General features: G+C 43.1%; 1 protein-coding gene across 4 annotated transcripts in view; it reads left to right on the top strand.

The window, feature by feature from the left end:
• prkag3b (protein kinase, AMP-activated, gamma 3b non-catalytic subunit) overlaps window positions 1-21,684 on the top strand; it is a 45,857-nt gene that overhangs the window by 23,098 nt on the left and 1,075 nt on the right. For 2 of the 4 annotated variants that reach the window (XM_056610514.1, XM_056610516.1), the window contains 10 exons: window positions 10,441-10,556; window positions 13,962-14,043; window positions 14,129-14,187; window positions 15,127-15,172; window positions 16,334-16,388; window positions 17,134-17,260; window positions 17,943-18,108; window positions 19,271-19,308; window positions 19,475-19,621; window positions 21,516-21,609. In XM_056610514.1, coding sequence (XP_056466489.1) covers window positions 10,441-10,556; window positions 13,962-14,043; window positions 14,129-14,187; window positions 15,127-15,172; window positions 16,334-16,388; window positions 17,134-17,260; window positions 17,943-18,108; window positions 19,271-19,308; window positions 19,475-19,621; window positions 21,516-21,609 — 930 coding nt within the window. The other 2 variants (XM_056610517.1, XM_056610515.1) reach the window with 2 other exon arrangements.

The following is a 21,684-nucleotide window of genomic DNA, read 5'->3' as shown; positions in this document are numbered from 1 at the left end:
CGAATATAATGTTCCTGCGCGTTACGAAATGTGCGTCCAGCTTATTTTTCACGGTACCATAGTCTCCCGCCTCTTCTGCGTTTGAATGTAGAGAAACTACAATGTCCTCTGCTTGTTCTCCCATTGTGTTAATCAACGCATTGACCTGATTTTCTTCGTCCTGAGCGTCCATTCCAGACGCGATGCGAAATCTGTCGAATCGTTTTATCCATTTCCACTTGGTACTGAGCCATCGTTGCTCCCGCCGTCAAGCTGCTAACGCTAACTCACTGACTGGCTTATCTAACCTAACTCAGCGAATACCACTACCACTTTGCAGCTCACTGTCTTCACTTCTGACACCATGTTCAGTTGGCCTTGCAACACATATTAAGACATCAAGGAGACTCGTAGAGACGTGACTGCATGGTATGAACTCCGTTCTTTTAATGGCCCCCGCCACCCGTTGCCTAGGTTACATGTATACAGAACGTTCCGACGTATTACCGTATTACCTCTAATACTACACCTCCTGGCTGCCGCTATGCATCGACGGTCGCTATGCAACACACTTGAGAGAAGGCTCCGATAGAGCGGTTCGCCGGCAATTTATCGTATGGAGCAGTTCACTCGCCGATTTTAGGCTTCAGTGAACTGTGCTATTGCTTTTATACAACTGTTAAAATTATGGCAAAATGACTCCACACACACACTCGTAAAAATACGGTTTGACATTTTATTTACAATAATTAACGTTTTAACTTAGACGCTAAACAAGGTTATAGGCTACTATTTGCCTATTCGTTTATATTAATTTGTACGTTGCCGTTGATCAGTGGCGGCGCCAGAGATTTTTTTCTGGTGGTGCTATGGGGGTGCTCGGCGTTTTACTGAGGGTGCTATGAAATTAGGGTGATAGCATATGAGTCGCATTTTTCTCTACTACAACACCTCCCCACCATATCGTCACATATGTTTACACGTTTGCTCTCTAACGGGTCTTTGGGGTAGGCCTACATAAAAAGCGCCATTCAAATCGATCGTAGTATTATTGTCATTAGGCTACTTCTGACGGACGCGCACAAAGCCGCGTTCATCTCCGACGGTCAAAATGGATGCAGCATGTTATAGATAACGTAATCCCAAATACTTCACTTACTTCAGTGTGTGGATTAAAGTTTGCGCCAGATGACTACCAGGTCACCACTACCATGAGCGACAAATTAAACTAAACATACCAAGTTCAATACACTTCTAACTAAAGACGGCAGTTTAGAATGTCAGATAGAATTAACTTAAACAGGCAAAGAGTCAGAAATGCTTTCAAAAAGAGCCGATCCATTTTCGTGATTTTGTGAACGCTTGACTTAAAATTGACCGATCGCCAGGATTACTGTTACTAGCCTACTAGCCTACTCATTGAACAATCACGTTCACGCACGCAACGTTTCTGTGTCGTGCTACGTGAACAATCTGTTTATTTCAATCTGTTATTTTCTTTTGTGATTAAAATATTATTATCACACAATACATTTTATTAAGAACTCAGAATGAAATTAAATAACAATAATAAATAAACCATTATTTTCTTGGGGGTGCTATGGGGGTGCTATGGCCAATCTAGGGGGTGCTCTAGCACCTAGCCCCCCCCTGGCGCCGCCACTGCCGTTGATAGTGCAACCATTGAAAAATTGTCCGACATCAGTTGTTTTAATTTTTTAAGTGTGGTTGTGTGTTCTGCGGCGTCGGCGATGATGTTGCTCCACTTTCTCCGGTCCCCAAGTTTCGGTTTCCAGTAGCTCTGGAGAGAGGTTTCGGACTTGTGTCCGCTTACGGCCATGATCTCCCTCGATGCTAGACCTGCATCGGAAAGCATCTGGATAGTGGTGCTGCGGAGGCAGTGGTTGGTGTATCTCCGTGTCCCGGCCTGCTTGCATGTTCTCGGCAACATTTTAGCGAGGAGATTTACACCCATTGGCTCTCGAGTGTACCTGTAACACAGTAAATACGTTTTTATTTTTTATCATAATCTAGTCATAGCCTTGAAAAATATGGTCACCATTTATTTTACTTACCAAACTTCATCAGCACCGTAGATAATATTTTTTCTCGGGTGGACATAAAATACTTCTGCGTCTGGAGGTAGATGAGAGATGTATATGAGGAGAGACGCGACGGGGCAGAGAGGGTCGCCTGGCAGTTGATACCTGAACCCTCTTGTGCTCTCCCTGTTTTTCCCTTGAGGATCATTGTGGTTCTTAGAAGGTTCGTTGAACGTTAGGGTGGCATATTTTAGACCATTTTCGTCATATTTCAGGGCGAAAGAGGACGGTTTCAGCAGTCGATTGCCCTCGTTTCCCCTCCGCCCGAAGTGCAGTTGAACGTCAAACCAAACTTTGTCCACAAGCCCCCCCGCTGTGCCAGGATCAAGTGATTTCTTCATCGCATTTAAGTCTTCTTCACAAATCGCCAAGTGGTGGACTGTGGTGTCTAGTCCCTTCTTCCTCATAGTTTTTACCACGCCAGTGAAGACATTGTTGCTGGTAGTCTGTGTTTTTGATGAGACACCAGGACAAACTGAGCGGTGGGTCGTTAATGTAGCGGTTGATGCCAGCCCGGAGAACGATGAAACTGCTTAATCCGTAGGCTTGCCCTTTCCCGTTTCTGACAGTTGCATAGAAATCTCTTAAAATGCAATTTAAGCGCTCCTTTGAGATTGTGGCAAAGTGTATATCAACATCTTTGGCAGCACACCACTCTTCTAAGCATTTTACTGCCCACCTCGTTTGCTTGACGGTGTTCGACTCGTTTCGCTCTTTTTCTAATTGGTCGACTTCCTCTTTTCTTAGCTCTGCGTGCCGTGAATTATTTTGCTCTTTTTCCGGGGAAAGCTGCCGAAGCCACTCATCGGTTGTGAGGCCTTCCCGGAGGTCGAAGGATATATTTCCCCGCTGGTGAATCCCCTCCTCCATGGTCAAGCTAAATCTCTGTGTGATAAAGTTTCTTACGATACTTTGTAACGGTTTCCTCTTCAAGGCGCGGAATGATACTTTCACAAAATGATTGGAGAGACGCCGAGATCGTTTAATGGCCTGTGGCATGTGCCACCGCGACCACTGACATACCATGGCATATGCCGTTCTGGAACGGTAACTGCCATTCTGAAACGGTAACTACCGTTCTGAAACGGTAACTGCCGTCGCGACCACTGACATACCATGGCATATGCCGTTCTGGAACGGTAACTGCCGTTCTGAAACGGTAACTACCGTTCTGAAACGGTAATGCCATGGCATATGCCTTTCTGGAACGGTAACTACCGTTCTGAAACGGTAACTGCCGTTCAGGTATTGCCATAAATGTAAAGGTATATATATTTGGTATTTATTGACACATTATCACAACATAACGCCGTAAATAAAGGGAATAACACGTTTCTCTCGTCCGTGCTGTTGTTAGGATATTTCCGATCTGTTTGTTGTTGCTTTTGTAATGACAGATGCTTTTGAAAACAGCCGGACTTGCTCCGGTGACGGTAGTTATAGCCTAGCCTTCTAGGTGACCATAGAGCTATAGTCTATTGCTTTGTTCCAATATCCATACTATCCGCAGTCATTATACTTTATTTTAGTATGACTTCTTTTTTATATAGTTTGAGTACGTAGTGCGTTGCAATTAAGATCAGGGCGAAAGGAAGTGTAGTGAAAGGACCCGGATGGTATACTCAAAACGGTCAAACCGATGAGTGTGGATTGATGTACACCTTTCGTGCTCCACGGCAGCGATCTTAGCTACGTAGCTGAAGAGGCGGAGCCAGGCTGAGCCAACGTCGGCGCATTTTCTTTAATAGGTCCATGCATTTTCCACGTATCCTGCATTAATGGAGTCATTTTGTTTTTTTAATAGCTTTATAACTACTATGTGTAAAGAGTTCACCGTTCAAAGCGAGATGTTTATTGCGGTTGCGATCGTAGTTTCCGGTTAGTGCACCAGAGCCAGGTCCCTATAGGGGTGGCACTGTAGGCTATGGCTAGACAGTCATCCATTTTTCCACTCGTGTTTTATCAAGATGTTCTAGTAGCGTAGCCTATAATAAAGCCTACTGTTGTAAATTCCCTATAGTTTGTAATATCGTATCGTATAATATATAGCGTTATTTCTATTCAGGCACTTTGGGCAGCCCAGGTAGCGCCGTAGGGTCCTAGAGTTACGAGTTGTACGGGGCTGCGCCAGAGCTCGTTGCGCGCGACCGCTTAACACGCCATGACAGAGAATGCGTTCGTGAAGAGTGAGTAATATTGAACTACGTGTATCTACGTTATATAAATGTTATATACATTCCGTAACTCGGTTCCTTATAGTAGCCGTGATTTGTGTGGTTCTGTTACTGTGTTAATTGATTTACTCACGAACTGGGTAGCTAGTGTATTAGCCTGCACCTCGTGTAGCACGTGTGCGTCACGCAGCCGCACCATGTCGGCCGTTATATTGCACTATTGCATTATTGTGTTAACGTGTGCATGTGGCAGCTATTTATGCCAGTTATGTTTAGATAGCATTTATGAGATGTTGTTGGTACTAGAGCCCGGTGTTTTAGTAGGTAAATCTAGTAATAACTATTTGTCTATTTCTTATTCTGTCTTACAGAAAAACCATTCCTACATCATTCATTTATTCATACATCTGTTCATCCATTCCGTCATTCATTCGGTTGCTTATTGAAGCCATCATTGATGTCATTCGTCTGCAAGAGATATAAACATCCTGAACTGTTCCCTGTGTATGCGTCTACTCTCTGACCGGAGTTACCGTCCTGGATAAAGTGATCCAAGCAAACACACACATACATTCTACAATACCTACTGTATGACTGCTTCAGCTCATAACTATTCAATAGGCCAAATATTAAGTTTTGCATTTGTTCTTATTGGTGTTTAACCAAATAATTTAAGCAGGCCTATAGGTTCCTATCATTTAACCCTGATCCAGTGTCATAAACCTTTCTATATCGACATGATCCAGTGGTATCATGGCATACAGGCCAAAAGTTTTTCCGCTGGCAAGCCAATTATGTTAATCGGAAGTTCCATTTCCTACTGGAACCACCGTTTTTCCGCTGGCATGCCACTCATGTAAAATGGTATTACCAGTTTCTACTGGCACCTACCGTTTTTCCCCTGGCAAGCCACTCATGGAAAATGGTAATTACCAGTTTCTACTGGCACCTACCGTTTTTCCGCTGGCATGCCACTCATGGAAAATGGTAATTACCAGTTTCTACTGGCATCTACCGTTTTTCCGCTGGCATGCCACTCATGGAAAATGGTAATTACCAGTTTCTACTGGCACCTACCGTTTTTCCGCTGGCATGCCACTCATGGAAAATGTTAATTACCAGTTTCTACTGGCTCATATCGTTTTTCCGCTGGCATGCCACTCATGGAAAATGGTAATTACCAGTTTCTACTGGCACCTACCGTTTTTCCGATGGCATGCCACTCATGGAAAAATGTAATTACCAGATTCTACTGGCACCTACCGTTTGCCAGTAGATATTCCTTTCCTGTGGTATTTGCCCGTTCATACACACATACCACTCTTGATTCACAGCTACACAATCATTCTTATAAAAACGGTAGGTGCCAGTAGAAACTGGTAATTACCATTTTGCCACTCATGGAAAATGGTATTTACCAGTTTATACTGGCACCTACCGTTTTTCCAATGGCATCCCACACCTTTCCTGTGGTATTTGCCCGTTCATACACACATACCACTCATGATTCACAACTACACAATCATTCTTATGACAACATATATACGATTTTTTGTTTGGCATACATGATGGAAACTTAAATTAACAATGGCAAGTCAAATAAGCAAGAAACAATTGAATAAAGAAGTGTGTAAACCGATCTGTGTTTATTTATGGAGGATGGTTGGGAGTAGAGGGGGCAATGGTAAATGTGGCGGGCAGGCTGGGTCTAGGCTGGGTTTTCTTTAGTGAGTCGGAAAATCTATGGTGATGAGAAACAACACATTACTATGTCTGAATTTACTTATAAGAAATTAGAAAGACATTTATTTGGCCATATAAACACGTGTCTAGTTCACGTCATGCAGGCTGTGTTCAGTAAAATAAATGGCGATGTTTTAATAATTTTGATTGATTTCATACAAATCAACAAGCCTCTCCCTGTGTCATTGTGCGTGTATCCGAGGTGCGTGTGTGCGTGCGTGCGTGGGGGTTCTTGATTGACCGATTTTCGAATATTATTCGAATACTTCTCAGCGAATATTGAAAAGTATTTTTTGCCAGAAATACACATCCCTAGTACTTACCATTTTAAATGAATAGCATGCCAGCGGAAAAACGGTAGGTGCAGTAGAAACTGGTAATTACCATTTTCCATGAGTGGCATGCCAGCGGAAAAACGGTAGGTGCCAGTAGAAACTGGTAATTACCATTTTCCATGAGTGGCATGCCAGCGGAAAAACGGTAAGTGCCAGTAGAAACTGGTAATTACCATTTTCCATGAGTGGCATGACAGCGAAAAAACGGTAGGTGCCAGTAGAAACTGGTAATACCATTTTACATGAGTGGCATGCCAGCGGAAAAACGGTGGTTCCAGTAGGAAATGGAACTTCCGATTAACATAATTGGCTTGCCAGCGGAAAAACTTTTGGCCTGTATGCCATGATACCACTGGATCATGTCGATATAGAAAGGTTTATGACACTGGATCAGGGTTAAATGATAGGAACCTATAGGCCTGCTTAAATTATTTGGTTAAACACCAATAAGAACAAATGCAAAACTTAATATTTGGCCTATTGAATAGTTATGAGCTGAAGCAGTCATACAGTAGGCTTTATTATAGGCTACGCTACTAGAACATCTTGATAAAACACGAGTGGGAAAATGGATGACTGTCTAGCCATAGCCTACAGTGCCACCCCTATAGGGACCTGGCTCTGGTGCACTAACCGGAAACTACGATCGCAACCGCAATAAACATCTCGCTTTGAACGGTGAACTCTTTACACATAGTAGTTATAAAGCTATTAAAAAAACAAAATGACTCCATTAATGCAGGATACGTGGAAAATGCATGGACCTATTAAAGAAAATGCGCCGACGTTGGCTCAGCCTGGCTCCGCCTCTTCAGCTACGTAGCTAAGATCGCTGCCGTGGAGCACGAAAGGTGTACATCAATCCACACTCATCGGTTTGACCGTTTTGAGTATACCATCCGGGTCCTTTCACTACACTTCCTTTCGCCCTGATCTTAATTGCAACGCACTACGTACTCAAACTATATAAAAAAGAAGTCATACTAAAATAAAGTATAATGACTGCGGATAGTATGGATATTGGAACAAAGCAATAGACTATAGCTCTATGGTCACCTAGAAGGCTAGGCTATAACTACCGTCACGGGAGCAAGTCCGGCTGTTTTCAAAAGCATCTGTCATTACAAAAGCAACAACAAACAGATCGGAAATATCCTAACAACAGCACGGACGAGAGAAACGTGTAAATCCCTTTATTTACGGCGTTATGTTGTGATAATGTGTCAATAAATACCAAATATATATACCTTTACATTTATGGCAATACCTGTCTTGAAATTATACGGAGGAGTTATGCTGGTGTCACATACCATTGTTGGGAACTGCAGTTACCGTTCCACCTGAACGGCAGTTACCGTTCCACCTGAACGGCAGTTACCGTTTCAGAACGGTAGTTACCGTTCCAGAAAGGCATATGCCATGGCATTACCGTTTCAGAACGTTAGTTACCGTTTCAGAACGGCAGTTACCGTTTCAGAACGGCATATGCCATGGTATGTCAGTGGTCGCGACGGCAGTTACCGTTTCAGAACGGCAGTTACCGTTTCAGAACGGCAGTTACCGTTCCAGAACGGCATATGCCATGGTATGTCAGTGGTCGCGGTGGCACATGCCACAGGCCAATAAACGATCTCGGCCCTACTGAATGATTGGGCGTCATAGCAGTTATGTATACGCTCTAGGGATGCAAATTATCGAGTAATTCATTAATCGATAGTTGTTTCATCTTATCGATCGATGATCGATTAATTGATAAGCGGCAATTCTTCTGAGAAGCTGAATTTCCTTCTGAATGTGACACATTTAGGTGGTAATTCAACAAAGTCGTTTAGTTGTTGTACTTTAGAATACTTCCACATATTGTGCATTTGGCGTCTTTGTCGTCATTAACCAACTTAAAGTGGCTCCATACTGCACTCCGTCCTGCCGTGTTCCAATACCCGTACTGTCCGTACTTACTAGCCAAAATTTGAGTACGCAGTACTCCAATTCAGATCCGGCGAAAAGAAGTATACTTCAAGGACCCGGATGCCGTACTCAAAACGGGCTAATCGTGAAGTGTGGATCGAAGGACACTCCCCGTACTCAACGGCAGCCTTCTTAGCTACGTAGCAGAAGAGGCGGAGCCAGGCTGAGCCAAAGTCGGCGCATTTTCCACATAGCCTGCATTAATATATTCATTTTGTAGTTTTTATAGTTTTTATAGCTTTTTATAGCTGCTAGGCGTAAAGAGTTCACCGTTCAAAGCGGGATGTTTATTGCGGGGGAGGAGCCACGGCGGCAGTCGTGATCGTAATTTCCGGTTAGTGCACCACGGAGTACTCGATTTGGAACAGCACTCGCATCTGAAAAATGTACGTAGTAGCCAGTGCGGATAGTATACTTCCTTTAAGTATACTCATGGAAGTACGGGTATTGGAACACGGCCCTGCTTTGCTTGTGTTCCCGCTTGTGTTCCCGCGTGTGCGTCAAGTACGTCTGGCGTCAAGTGCGCCCTCACGTGGACGGTTGGGGAATTACGGGTTAAAATGCGATTAATTGCAAGTAATTTATTTTAATCGAGTAATCTCTTATCGACAATTAATCGATAATCGATTAATTGTTTGCATCCCTAATACGCTCATTATACAACAGTTGGGAACCAATCAGATCGCTGGATTTAGGTCCCCCGTTGTATAAAGAACGTTATAAGACGCAGAGAATTGGCGCGCTGCCAGCCGCTGTCACCGAGTGTGAGAGGAGAGTTGACGGAGAAGATGGCGGTTGACCTATAGTTTCAAAGTTAATACCGTGTATACCGGTAATGCCGGTGTTGACAAGAGCGTATTACTCGGTGTGAAAATGTCCACACCGTGGCAACCCTAATTCTGATCTGAGAAATGTACCAAAGCAACTGAGAAAAACTGTAATAATAATATATATATATAAAAATAAAATAATTGTATATACACGCATGCAGCTTTGAAGTATTGTAATTAATTGTATGATGATAATTGTATGATGATAAAAGTCATTCCGACCTTTAAATATTTTATCAGCGAACAGAAGGCAACAGGTGGATTATCATTTAGGGGCCACTCAATGAGATGCAGACCGAAGCATCATCACTACGCCCACTCAAGTGCTGTGGGAAATAGACTTTATATTCCTCATTCACAAATATGGTAATCTACATTTCCTACAGAGAAAGTACTACCTCAGGGGTTGTATCATTCAGGAGATTTGCAGGGTACAAATGTCCCAATATGTTGTTCACACATACGTCCCATCAGGAGAATAGCAGGAGAATATCAGGAATTACACGTTTATGGGCAAAGCAGCTAGTGTAAGACCATTTGATAACATTATAAAATAAGTCAATTTATGGGTTACAGGGGTATTTATTAAATGGAAAGTGTAGTATACTATTCATGCAAATCAATTATTGAATAGCTATTACTGTTATTCAGGGTTCATAGCGCATTGAACTTTTTAAAATGCATGGCAACTACTATTGGTTAGTTGAAAATAAAAATAACAAACAGCTTCTTTTGAAACGGAAAATTGTGTTCATTCACAGAAGCACATAAGTGAAAAAAACTAAGCGTAACAACAGCTAAGGCAGCAAATTACCTGGCTATAGTGAAATAGAGCACAGGCTTTTGTGGAGGAGGGGGAAATGGAGGGGGGGGGGCAAGATTATGGATTGTGCACTGGCTACCTGACGTGAGAGCTTAAAATGTTATTTTTATTTTTAACCAGAAAAATACGTAATTTAGCTAATTACGTATTAAAAAATATGTAATTGTAATCAATTTTTCAAGTGTCCTGGCCAAGACAGGCAGCAGTAGCCTACAGTGCCACATAACCTGCACACGAGACATTCGAAAAATAAAACAACCAAAACAGTCAGCAGGGGAAGGGGATATCAATATCGCAAGACATTTCGGTAGTCTTGTGGTGGACTCTATAGACATAATTGATCATGCTTTGTTATGACATGTTTTCATTCTGTGTTATAGGGACGCTGTCTCTTTAAGATCTCGTGACTTGTTTGTTGTTATGCCAGTCGGCGCAATGTTTGAATTTAATATGACATATGATAAAAATAAACAACTATGTCCCCAGGTCCTCTGTCTGAGGCTGAGGACCGGCTGGTCTACATGAACTTCATGAAGAGCCACTGCTGTTACGACGCCATCCCCACCAGCTCCAAACTGGTGGTGTTTGACACCACCCTCGAGGTACATTGCGTTATTATCCCCACCAGCTCCAAAATGGTGATGTTTGACACCACCCTCAAGGTATGTTTTGTTATTCGAATAAGTAGGATTACAATGTGGATGTCATCGTGTTCACAATGCTTTCCTAAACCACATTATTACTGGTCTCGAGACCAAAGGAGTCAATCTCTTTTAGGCCGCACCCTTTTCTGTAGTTATTGGCTCCTGGGGGCCATTCTGTTTACGGACTTCCCTTCTAATCAAGTATAATAACACTAACTATAACAATAGGTCCTAGCACACTGGGGCCCTAATAACACTAAATATGACAATAGATCCTAGCACACTGTGGTGGGCCCGTAATAACACAAACTATAACAATAGGTCCCAGCACATTGGGCCCCTAATAACACTGACTGTAAAAATAGGTCCTAGCACACTGGGCCCCTAATAACACTTACTATAATAATAGGTCCTAGCGCACTTCAGTGGGCTCCTAATAACACTAACAATCGTATTATATCTTGGGTAGGCCTTTTCATGTATGTATAATTGTGTGTATATCATTTATCTATCTAATGTGAACATATCTTTATGTTTATGTAATATATTTCATGGTTGGCAGGTATTTTTATGTATTTATATAATCAGTGGATATATTTATAATGATGTATATATAATGCATAAAATGTGCATATATATTGTGTTTCAGGTGATATATTTATAAAGATGTATATAATGCATAAAATGTGTATATAAATTGTGGTGATATATTTATAATCATGTATAAATTATGTATATAATGTGCATAAATATTGTGTTTCATGTAATATATTTATAATGATGTATAAGGTATTTATAATGAGGTGTAGTGTTTACCGCACCGTTGTTACGAAAAGAGAGCTGAGCCGCAAGGCAAAGCTCTCGATCTACCGGTCGATCTTCGTTCCTATCCTCACCTATGGTCATGAGGGTTGGGTGATGACCGAGAGGACGAGATCGCGGGTACAAGCGGCCGAGATGAGTTTTCTCAGAGGGGTGGCTGGCGTCTCCCTTAGGGATAGGGTGAGAAGCTCAGCCATCCGTGAGGACCTCGGATTAGAGCCGCTGCTCCTTTACTTAGAAAGGAGTCAGCTGAGGTGGTTCGGGCATCTGGTAAGGATGCCCACTGGGCGCCTCCCTTGGGAGGTGTTTCAGGCACGTCCAGTGGGGAGGAGACCTCTGGGAAGACCCAGGACTAGGTGGAGAGATTATATCTCAACACTGGCCTGGGAACGCCTCAGGATCGCCCAGTCAGAGCTGGTCAATGTGGCCCGGGAAAGGGAAGTCTTGGGCCCCCTGCTTGAGCTGCTCCCCCCGCGACCCGACCCCGGATAAGCGGATGAAGATGAGATGAGACAATCGTGTCAAAACAAATCAGATTGGCCAATACACATTGACGATAAATTTAAATATATATATATTTTTTATTCTGATTATTCATTTATCTGCATAGAGACGGAATCATTCTAGAGAGAATCACGATGCATCGAAGAATCGATTATTTTTCCCCCTCCTACTTACAATATCCCTAGAACCCAAATATAACTTGCAAAAACCCATGGTGAAGTTAATGTTAATATTAATGTTACTGATAAGCCTTTGTCAAAATGACAAAGACAGTGCTGCATATGAAAAATTGCAGCCACATAAATTCCATTCAGGTGAGTTTCTCGGCAGGCAGCAAAGATCACTTCTGTTGAGAAAAATACTGTGGTCAGTCAATTTAGAATATTCAAATAAATGGAAAAAAAATGGCATGAACAGTTTCTGATTTCTCGAGTAATCCTTCCTAATTTACTAATTAGGTGGGGATTGAACCCGGGACGACCGGGTGCAAGTCCGACACGTTACCTCAAGAATTTCTCCCTGATTTTTAATCTTCGGTCAGCATTACATTTAAATATGTTACGCTTAATGCTACTTATTCATTAAAAAGATCGGCTTCACCTCCTCTCAGACTTCACCTCCACTGTGTCAACAGCCAAATCTGTCTTCTACCAGACCAAAATCAACTCCTCCGCCTCCAACCCCAGGAAACTATCCTACCTCACTCCTGATGACTTTTTTTACCCCCTTTTTTAACCCCTCCTCTTTTACCCCTACCACCATCCTCCTACACCCTATCACCACTACTGTTTTTTATCCACTTTATCCCTCTCTCCTCCGAAGATGTCAACAGAATAGTTACGTCTAACCACGCCACCTTCTGCCCCCTTTACCCGATCCCCTCCTAACTCCTCCAGGCCGTCTCGAGCGACATCCTGCCATTTTTCACCCCCTTATCAACTCCTCCCTCACTTCAGGCCTTGTTCCAGCATCCTTCAAGACTGCCAGAATAAAGCTGCTCCTCACGAAACCGACCCTTGACACCACCGACATCCAGAACTACATAAAGATATCTCTTCGTTCAGTCCTTTCTAAAACAGTGGAACAGGCCATCTCTAACCAACATCCTCCTATCGCTCACAAAACAATCAGCTTGACCCTGATAAGTCAGGCTTCAAGACTGCACACTCCATTGAGACAGCTCTCCTCACGGTGACCGTGTCACTCTGGGCTGCCAGAGCCTTGTCCCTCTCATCGGTTCTCATTCTCCTCTACTTGTCCGCGGTGAACCCTCAGATTCTCCTCGCCACTCTTGCCAACTCTGCATCGCTGACTTTGCTCTATCCTGGTTCACATCATACCTGACCAATCCTAAATGTAGCAGTGTAATGCTGTTGCGCTAGATTGCAAGCAGAGACTCTTGTTTTGAGTTACATTACTAGATGTGCAGAGGTCTCTTATTTTGAAGGAGCAGAGTGGCCAAACTAACGGAAGTTGGGTAGCAAGGTTGTTTGCGCTCTCTTTGTTTCCTGACTTTGCAAGAGAATGTTCCAGCACAAGTTGTTATCCAAGAGACAGAAAGGATTCAAAAGAGGTACATCCACGGCTCTCCAACTCCTCAAGGTACTGGACCAATGGACTCAAGCAATAGATGATGGCCTATGCACAGACATTATATACATGTACTTCCAAAAAGCATTCAACACCGTCCCACTCAGACGACTGCTCAATAAGATCGAGAGCTACGGCATCGGAGGCATAGTTGTGTAGCATCTTATCCTAGCTATCTTTGTTGTATACGGGGAATGGGTTAACTTAGGGATTGTTAGTGCTTGGCATTTGGATCTGTGAACATCTTTAAGGTACCGATAGTGATATATTGTTTCACTTTCTTATGATAAAGTGTACTTATTGTAAGTTGCTTTGGAAAAAAAGCGTCTGCTAAATGCCCAAAATGTAAATGCATATAATGTTTATATATATTGTGTTTCAGGTGACATTTATATGATCCATATAGTATATAATGTCTATATAATGTGTATATATATTGTGTTTCAGGTGAAGAAAGCGTTCTTTGCTCTGGTTGCCAACGGCGTCCGTGCTGCTCCTCTCTGGGACAGCAAACTGCAGGTGTTTGTAGGTGAGCTGTCTGTCTGCCTGCCAGCCTGCCAGCTGTCTGGCTGTCTGTAATAATTTGGTGGGTATGTATTTGCCTGTGTCCATAGGTATGCTGACCATCACAGACTTCATCAACATCCTGCAGCGTTACTACACATCTCCCCTGGTGAGTCGTCACTCTAGGACCTTTGGGATGAAGAACCAACGCAACCAAATCATTAGAACTAACACAGTGCAGTTAGCATAATGACGCTGGTTACCATGGTGACGGTGGTTCCCTTACTGATGGTTATGGTTACCATGGTGATGGTAGTTAGCATAGTGATGGTGGTACCATGCTGATGGCAATTACCTTGGTGATGTTGCTTACCATGGTGATTGTAGCAGGAGTGATAGTGATGTTTACCATAGTGAAGGTTGATACCATATTGGTAGGGATGGTTATTATTGTGATGATCCTTACCATAGTGATGGTGGTTACCATAGTGATGGTGTTGGCAAAACATAGTGATGTCGGTGTTTACCATGGTGATGTTGGTGGTTACTATAGTGATGGTGGTTACCATAGTGATAGTGGTGGTTACTATAGTGATGGTGGTGGTTATTATAGTGACGTGATGGTGGTGGTTACCCATGTGATAGTGGTGGTAAACATAGTGATAATGGGGGTTACCATGGTGATAATGGTGGTTACTATAGTGATGGTGGTTACCATGGTGATGGTGGTGGTTACCATGGGGATGGTGGGGGATACCATAGTGATGGTGTTGGTTACTAGAGTGATGGTGGTTACCATGGTGATGGTGGTTGTTACCATGGGGATGGTGGTGGTTAAAATAGTGATAATGGTGGTTACCATAGTGATGGTGTTGGTTAGTATAGTGATGGTGGTTACCATGGTGATGATGGTGGTTACCATGGGGATGGTGGTGGTTACCATAGTGATGATGGTGGTAAACATGGTGATGGTGGTAGTTACTATAGTGATGGTGGTTACCATGGTGATGTTGGTGGTTACCATAGTGATGTTGGTGGTTACCATAGTGATGATGGTGGTTACCATAGTGATGGTGTTGGTTACCATAGTGATTGATTTGTTTTCCAGGTGCAAATCTATGAGCTGGAGGAACACAAGATCGAGACATGGAGAGGTCAGAAAATACTAAATACCCCCAGTTACTAGTTGCCTGTAAATAGTTCTGGTAACTAGGGGTGTAACAGTTCAGGTAAGTCACGGTTTGGTTCCCTTCAGTGTTTTAAGTTCTTGTTTGGGAGGTTCCAGGTTTGGTGTGTTTCTTGTTTTGATTCACTGACCGCTGCTTGGCGGTGCCAGACTCTACCCACTCCATTCTCTACTTATGTTCTCTACTGACGATCACTCAGCGCATCAAGCACTGATCTATACCCATCCTCCCTTTTACTGGCTGTGTATATAATAAAGTATAATGAGTCCTGCTAATTTAAAGTATCTGTAATAACTAGCAATACCAGAGGTATTCACAGGCATCCACGCGCAACCTATCCCAGCGGACGCCCTTTTCAAGTGAATCGCGCACACTCACACTCAAGACACACAGAGAGACAGGCCCAGTAAGGCTTGCAGAGAGACACACAAACTATATACCCATGTTAAGGGAGGGTCCCTCAATGTTCCTTGCAAGTTTCATGTTCCTTCCTCCTTCTTACGTTGACCTGCAATGGAAATGGAGCATTAGCGCTTAGCTTAGCATTTTTTTGCGAATACAGTCAAGTCCATAGATCATGCTCATCCAAACTGACTTGCATTTGAAGCTATAGTTCTGAAAAATAAGATTTTTGAAGGTTTTCCAAAATTCTCACTGTACAGCAAAATATGTCTTGACAGACATAAGTCCAAGAGGCAAACATTTCCAGCATGCAAAATAGGGCATGTACACCAAAGTTCAGAATTTTAAATACATTTTTAGGCTATCTCCCCCAAATTTGTGGGACTGGACATGAGACAGTAGATATAGGCATTACCAATCGGGAATAATAGCCAACCGCTAGAATAACTGTGAGGCATACTCTGTGAATACTTAATTACATGCCTGATAAAAATAAGGCGTCAATTATTTTTCTCTACCCTTCCGATTTCCGTCCGTCCCAAACTGTAGAAATGTATACAGTGAAGCATCCAGTTTGATGAGGTTCTGACTGTTAAACCCCTGCCAGTCACTAGCAGGTAGATCATCTACATCACTTTACCTTCATTTGATTTAAATGACCCATTATTTACCCTAAAGTTCATATTTTAGCCTGTCTGTCTGTCTGTCTGTCTGTCTGTCTTACAGAGATCTATCTGCAGTACTCTGTCAACAGTCTGATCAGCATCTCCCCTGATGCCAGGTAAGACAGACAGACAAACAGGGAGAAAGATCAGCAGACTGACACCATGCTACATCATTTCCTTCTTCTCTCAAACGTATTCCTTACTGTTATACTCCATACTGTGAACATCTGCACATTTTGTTGAATAATATAGTAACTTAAATTGTTTAATACATTTGCTCTACATATTTGACATGTTGTGTTTATATCAGTCCCTCCAGTAAAACGTGATTAGGCGATCGTATAATTAAATGCATAATCAGCCAAAGTCTGCATATTCATGCGGGGGCCGCATTTTTTCAAATATGCCGCGCAAAATATGCGGGGCTTGCCTGATTTCGTAATCCCCGCATTTTCGTTGCAAAAAAGTCACATATATCTTAGCAGAAAGATGAAAAAATGTTGCGTTTACTTCACACAAGAGCAGCCATTTCCCCCTGTTGCCATGGGAACGTTATGAAGTGACGTAAGTCATCAAAAAGCTGCATTTTTTGCAAGTTCCTGAAAATGTTCCCGCAATTTCATTGCATAAAATTGCATAAATATGCAGCATATTTCATCGCATGGATTTTTGGCCACATAATCACAAAATAACGCCGCATTTTTCTGGAGGGACTGTTATATGGTTAATGTTAATATTTGTATATATATAATTATATATTTTTTACGATGTTAATTGTTAGGCACAAAAAGCACTACAAAAGATTTGTAGGCCTAGGTGTGAAGCCTATGACGCAATAAGGCACTTTCCGATTCTCTGCAGTCTGTTTGAGGCCGTCTACTCTCTGCTGAAGCATAAGATCCACCGGCTTCCGGTCATTGACCCATTGTCTGGCAACGTTCTACACATTCTCACCCACAAACGCATACTCAAGTTCCTTTACATCTTCGTAAGCCACCCGTCTTTTAGCATGACCAGGGAAATACCCCTGTCTATTAGCATGACCACCAGGGAACTACCCCTCTCTATTAGCATGACCAGGGAACTACCCCTCTCTAATAGCATGACCAGGGAACCACCCCTCTCTATTAGCATGACCAGGGAACTAACCCTGTCTATTAGCATGACCAGGGAACTACCCCTCTTTATTAGAATGACCATGGAACTACTCCTCTCTATTAGCATGAAAAGGGAACTACCCCTCTCTATTAGCATGGACAGGGAACTACCCCTCTCTAATAGCATGACCAGGGAACTACCCCTCTCTATTAGCACGATCTGGGAACTACCCCTCTCTATTAGCATGACCAGGGAACTACCCCTCTCTATTAGCACGATCTGGGAACTACCCCTCTCTATTAGCATGACCAGGGAACTACCCCTCTCTAATAGCATGACCAGGGAACTACCACTCACTATTAGCAACCAGTAGACACCGGCTGCTTCCTAAGCCCAAGGGTCTCCTCTGTCCTCTGTCCTGAGGGCTCTCTATTTCCTAAGCTGTCTCCTCTCTCCTCCGTCCTGAGGGCTCTCTGCTTCCTAAGGTGTCTCCTCTCTCCTCTGTCATGAGGGCTCTGTTTCCTAAGGTGTCTCCTATCTACTGAGGTGTGGTCTTTCTCCTCTTTCCTCAGGGTTCTTTGCTTCCTAAGCCTCGGTTCCTTCAAAAGAGGATCCAGGAGGTGGCAATTGGGACATTTAAGGAAATCGCCACTGTGCTGATCTCGGCCACCGTCTACGATGCCCTGTCTGTGTTCGTAGAGCGACGGGTGTCTGCTCTACCGGTGGTCGACCAAAAAGGTTCTCCTCCCTAGAGAAACCTCTGCTGTAAAACATCTAGGTTTACTGTCGGCATATCAAACGATTTAGTTCATATATGTATTGCAGTATTATTTTGGTAACTTGGTGGCGGTCATTGCCCAGGGTTGTTTATGAAGGTCCACCACGGATTCAGGTCCACCACGGATACAGCCACACCCTCCACCTTTGTACAACCATCGATAAAATCACAAACTAAAGGTCAAGTAAGAACCAGACATCAATTGTTGGTGAGGAGACTAGATACATGAGTCAGAAGAGACCAGATACATAAGTGAGAGTCAGAGGAGACAAGATACATGAGTCAGAGGAGACCAGATACATTAGTCAGAGGAGACCAGATACATGAGTCAGAGTCAGGAGCCCAGATACATGAATCAGAGTCAGGACCCCAGATACATGAGTCAGAGGAGACCAGATACATGAGTCAGAGAAGCCCAGATACTACATGAGTCAGAGTCAGAGGAGACCAGATACATGAGTCAGAAGAGACCAGATACAAGAGTCAGAAGAGCAAGATACATGAATCAGAGGAGACCAGATACATGTGTCAGAGTCAGAGGAGAGAGATACATGGGACAGAGGAGGCCCCTCACCCCGGGGCCTTGTTGATGAGCGGGACCGGGGCTTTGTTGCTGAGGGGGACCGGGGCCTTGTTGTTGAGGGGGACCGGGGGGGACCAGGGCCTTGTTGTTGAGGGAGACTGGGGCCTTGTTGGTGAGGGGGACCAGGGGGACCGGGGCCTTCTTGGTGAGGTACATGTTTGTTGATGATTGATGATGTTAAAGTTACCTTACTTATTGGCACCTTGAAGCTGATAAGAAAAATTTGACCATGCCATTTTGGGTTATGGGTTATTGAGTTTCATAACCGAAGCTTAAAGTGGTCAGGAGATATTCCTGGCCAAAGTGAGCATAAACTAACGATTATACCAACGGATCTTCACCTCAGTCTAAGAACCTAGGGTCTATTGGGAGTTTAGTTTTTTTCTCAAAATTAAATATATAATATAATAATTCAGACACATAAAATAAATGGCCAGAGATGTATCAAAGTCTTGTAGGGTTCCCAGCTTCTCTTACTCAAACATTTCAAGAATCAGCTATGTAACTTTCTACCTGTCTGGCTGTCTCTCTCTCACCAGGGAAAGTTGTGGCTCTGTACTCACGCTTTGATGTTATCGTAAGTGTCAATCTATACCATAGCTGGCTAGAATATAAGAATATGAAAGTGTGTGTCTGTATTTATAATATAACTAGCACGATAACATGATGGTCTTTAGTTAAGCTAGGCTGAAGTAGTGGTGTAAAGTGAAGCTAACACGTGTGTGGGTTCTTTGATTGATCAGAATCTAGCAGCCCAGAAGAGTTACAACAACCTGAACATGAGCATGCAGGAGGCACTGGCAAGCAGGTCCTGCTCGATGGAGGGGGTCCTCAAGTGTTACCCCTACGAGACCCTGCAGACCATCATAGACCGCATTGCTAAGGCTGAGGTATTCAACATGTATATGCACATATGTCAATATATATATATAATCATATATTTGCATGAATATAAACATATATAACTATCTAATCCCAAAACTGTCTTTTAATTGTGTGAAAATTGTGTGTTTTTCTTTGTATAAAAATGAATGTATTTGTTTGTTTTGTGCTGCCCTCTTGGCCAGGGGGGTATACCACGAACCTCGCTGAACATACCCAGGCTTTCTTGGGAAAACTTGGCTCGACAGAGCCGCAACTCGCAATCAGAGTTAAATGGTACCACGAAGCTCACTTTAGATTCAATTAGTTGAACCAGGTTTTCCGCTTTAGGTTGAATGCGCGTTCACATAAAAGGGGCGTTTATCGCGTCATTTGACTCACCCTTACGCAAAATGAATCGAGCGAGAGCTGTGTATTTCACCCAAGGCGAGCAGTGAATTATTATGAACTCCTACGCGGAATTCAAAGTTCAAAGTTCATCACAGCCAAGGGGAACACGGTTGCCCATAATATGGCTAGGGTGGCGTGCTGGCAAAAAATAGCCGACTGTGTTAATTCATAAGTGAAATGATTCTGCATATTGTCTAAAAATATCATGTATTATCATGCGTTTTACCCCCATATGTGGTGCCAGCACACTCCTACGAACATGGGGCCAAGTCAAAAATAAATATAAAAATATTATTCAATGTGGTATGTTGTAAGCATCCATTTGAATAATTTCAGGTGAATCTAGCCTATGATTTGCAATGGCCTAGGCTCCAAACTTTAATCTCATGTTGATTAGCTGTAGCAAATAAAAAGAAAACCCAAATTAATACCGCTCCACCGCCCTTCACCACTTCGGAGGAGCTGGCTCTCGCCAATATCGAAGGTCGGCCGATGATGGTGGAAGGGGGGATGTCCTCTGACCCCACTGCCTCGACATCAAAGGCGTTTGTAATGAGTATTCATGTATTGGTAATGGACATAAATAATTGTCTTGCTAATCAAATGTGAAATGATTGAGGGTAAAATAATTGTCATTTTTAGTTGAAGGTAACATTATTTTGGAGGAGCCGCCGACAATCAATCTCCAATCAGAGGTATATAACTATCAAAGCAAAGTATCACGTGTTCTTCTAAATGTTAAATTTTTGGAAAGAATGTCTAGGTTTCCCTGATTCTTGCAGGAGACTCTTTCGCCCTGTGACTCCAGGGCGACTATGGAGGTGATTTATTTTAACAATTCTCACAGCTATAATATGAATTTGTAGAATAAAAAATGCCTAGGCCTACGTAGCGGTTATATAAGGGATAATGGACAACACGGCACTTGACTATAGGTTAATGTACGTTGAACGTGCGGGGCCACCTTCGAACTTGACACACTGCGCAACAGTAAGTGCACGGCTTCTTTGTGCCGCATTGCCTACATACGGTCCAACAAGGTCGATCAGATAACGAATACCCTCTGATGAGAATCTGTATCTCTCATAAAGAATTTGGTCAGAAAATGCCAAAAACCCTCTGTCTCCGGAGAGACGCCTGTACGATAAGTGCGCCGAGGTCCACGGTAACACCCAAAAATGGTGACGCCATTGTCGGAGGAGGGGCTAGGAAGCTGCGTGCGCCGATTTAAGTAGCCGATCTCCGGCTAGACTAAGCCGAAAAGCTGCTCCCGACCAGGTTTGGTTGCGAGCATAAGTCACCATGGTGATACAGCGACGCTTAAAGAGATCGACTTTCGTGGTACAGCTAACCCAGGCTTTCAGCTCAACATACCTCGCTAACCCTCTAATCGAGCTTCGTAGTACAGGCCCCTGGTCTCTCTTGGACAAGGGATTTTAAATCTCAATGAGTCTTTTACCTTGTTCAATAAAGGTTTAACAAGATCAAATAAAGTATTACAATGTGATTCAGGTGCATCGGCTGGTGCTGGTGGACAGTAAGGATGTGGTCCAAGGGATCGTGTCTCTGTCTGACCTCCTCCAGGCATTGATACTCAACCCTGCAGGTATCCATGCCTTCCTCTCCTGTTTACCTGGTCACATACTCAACACCTGTTCAGTTATAAACACCTGTGCATGAT

Source organism: Gadus chalcogrammus, chromosome 16, assembly GCF_026213295.1.
Source record: "Gadus chalcogrammus isolate NIFS_2021 chromosome 16, NIFS_Gcha_1.0, whole genome shotgun sequence".
In the NCBI taxonomy this organism is placed as follows: Eukaryota; Metazoa; Chordata; class Actinopteri; order Gadiformes; family Gadidae; genus Gadus; species Gadus chalcogrammus.
The sequence above is the reverse complement of the archived record's forward strand: the minus strand, read 5'-3'. Positions and strand labels throughout refer to the sequence as shown.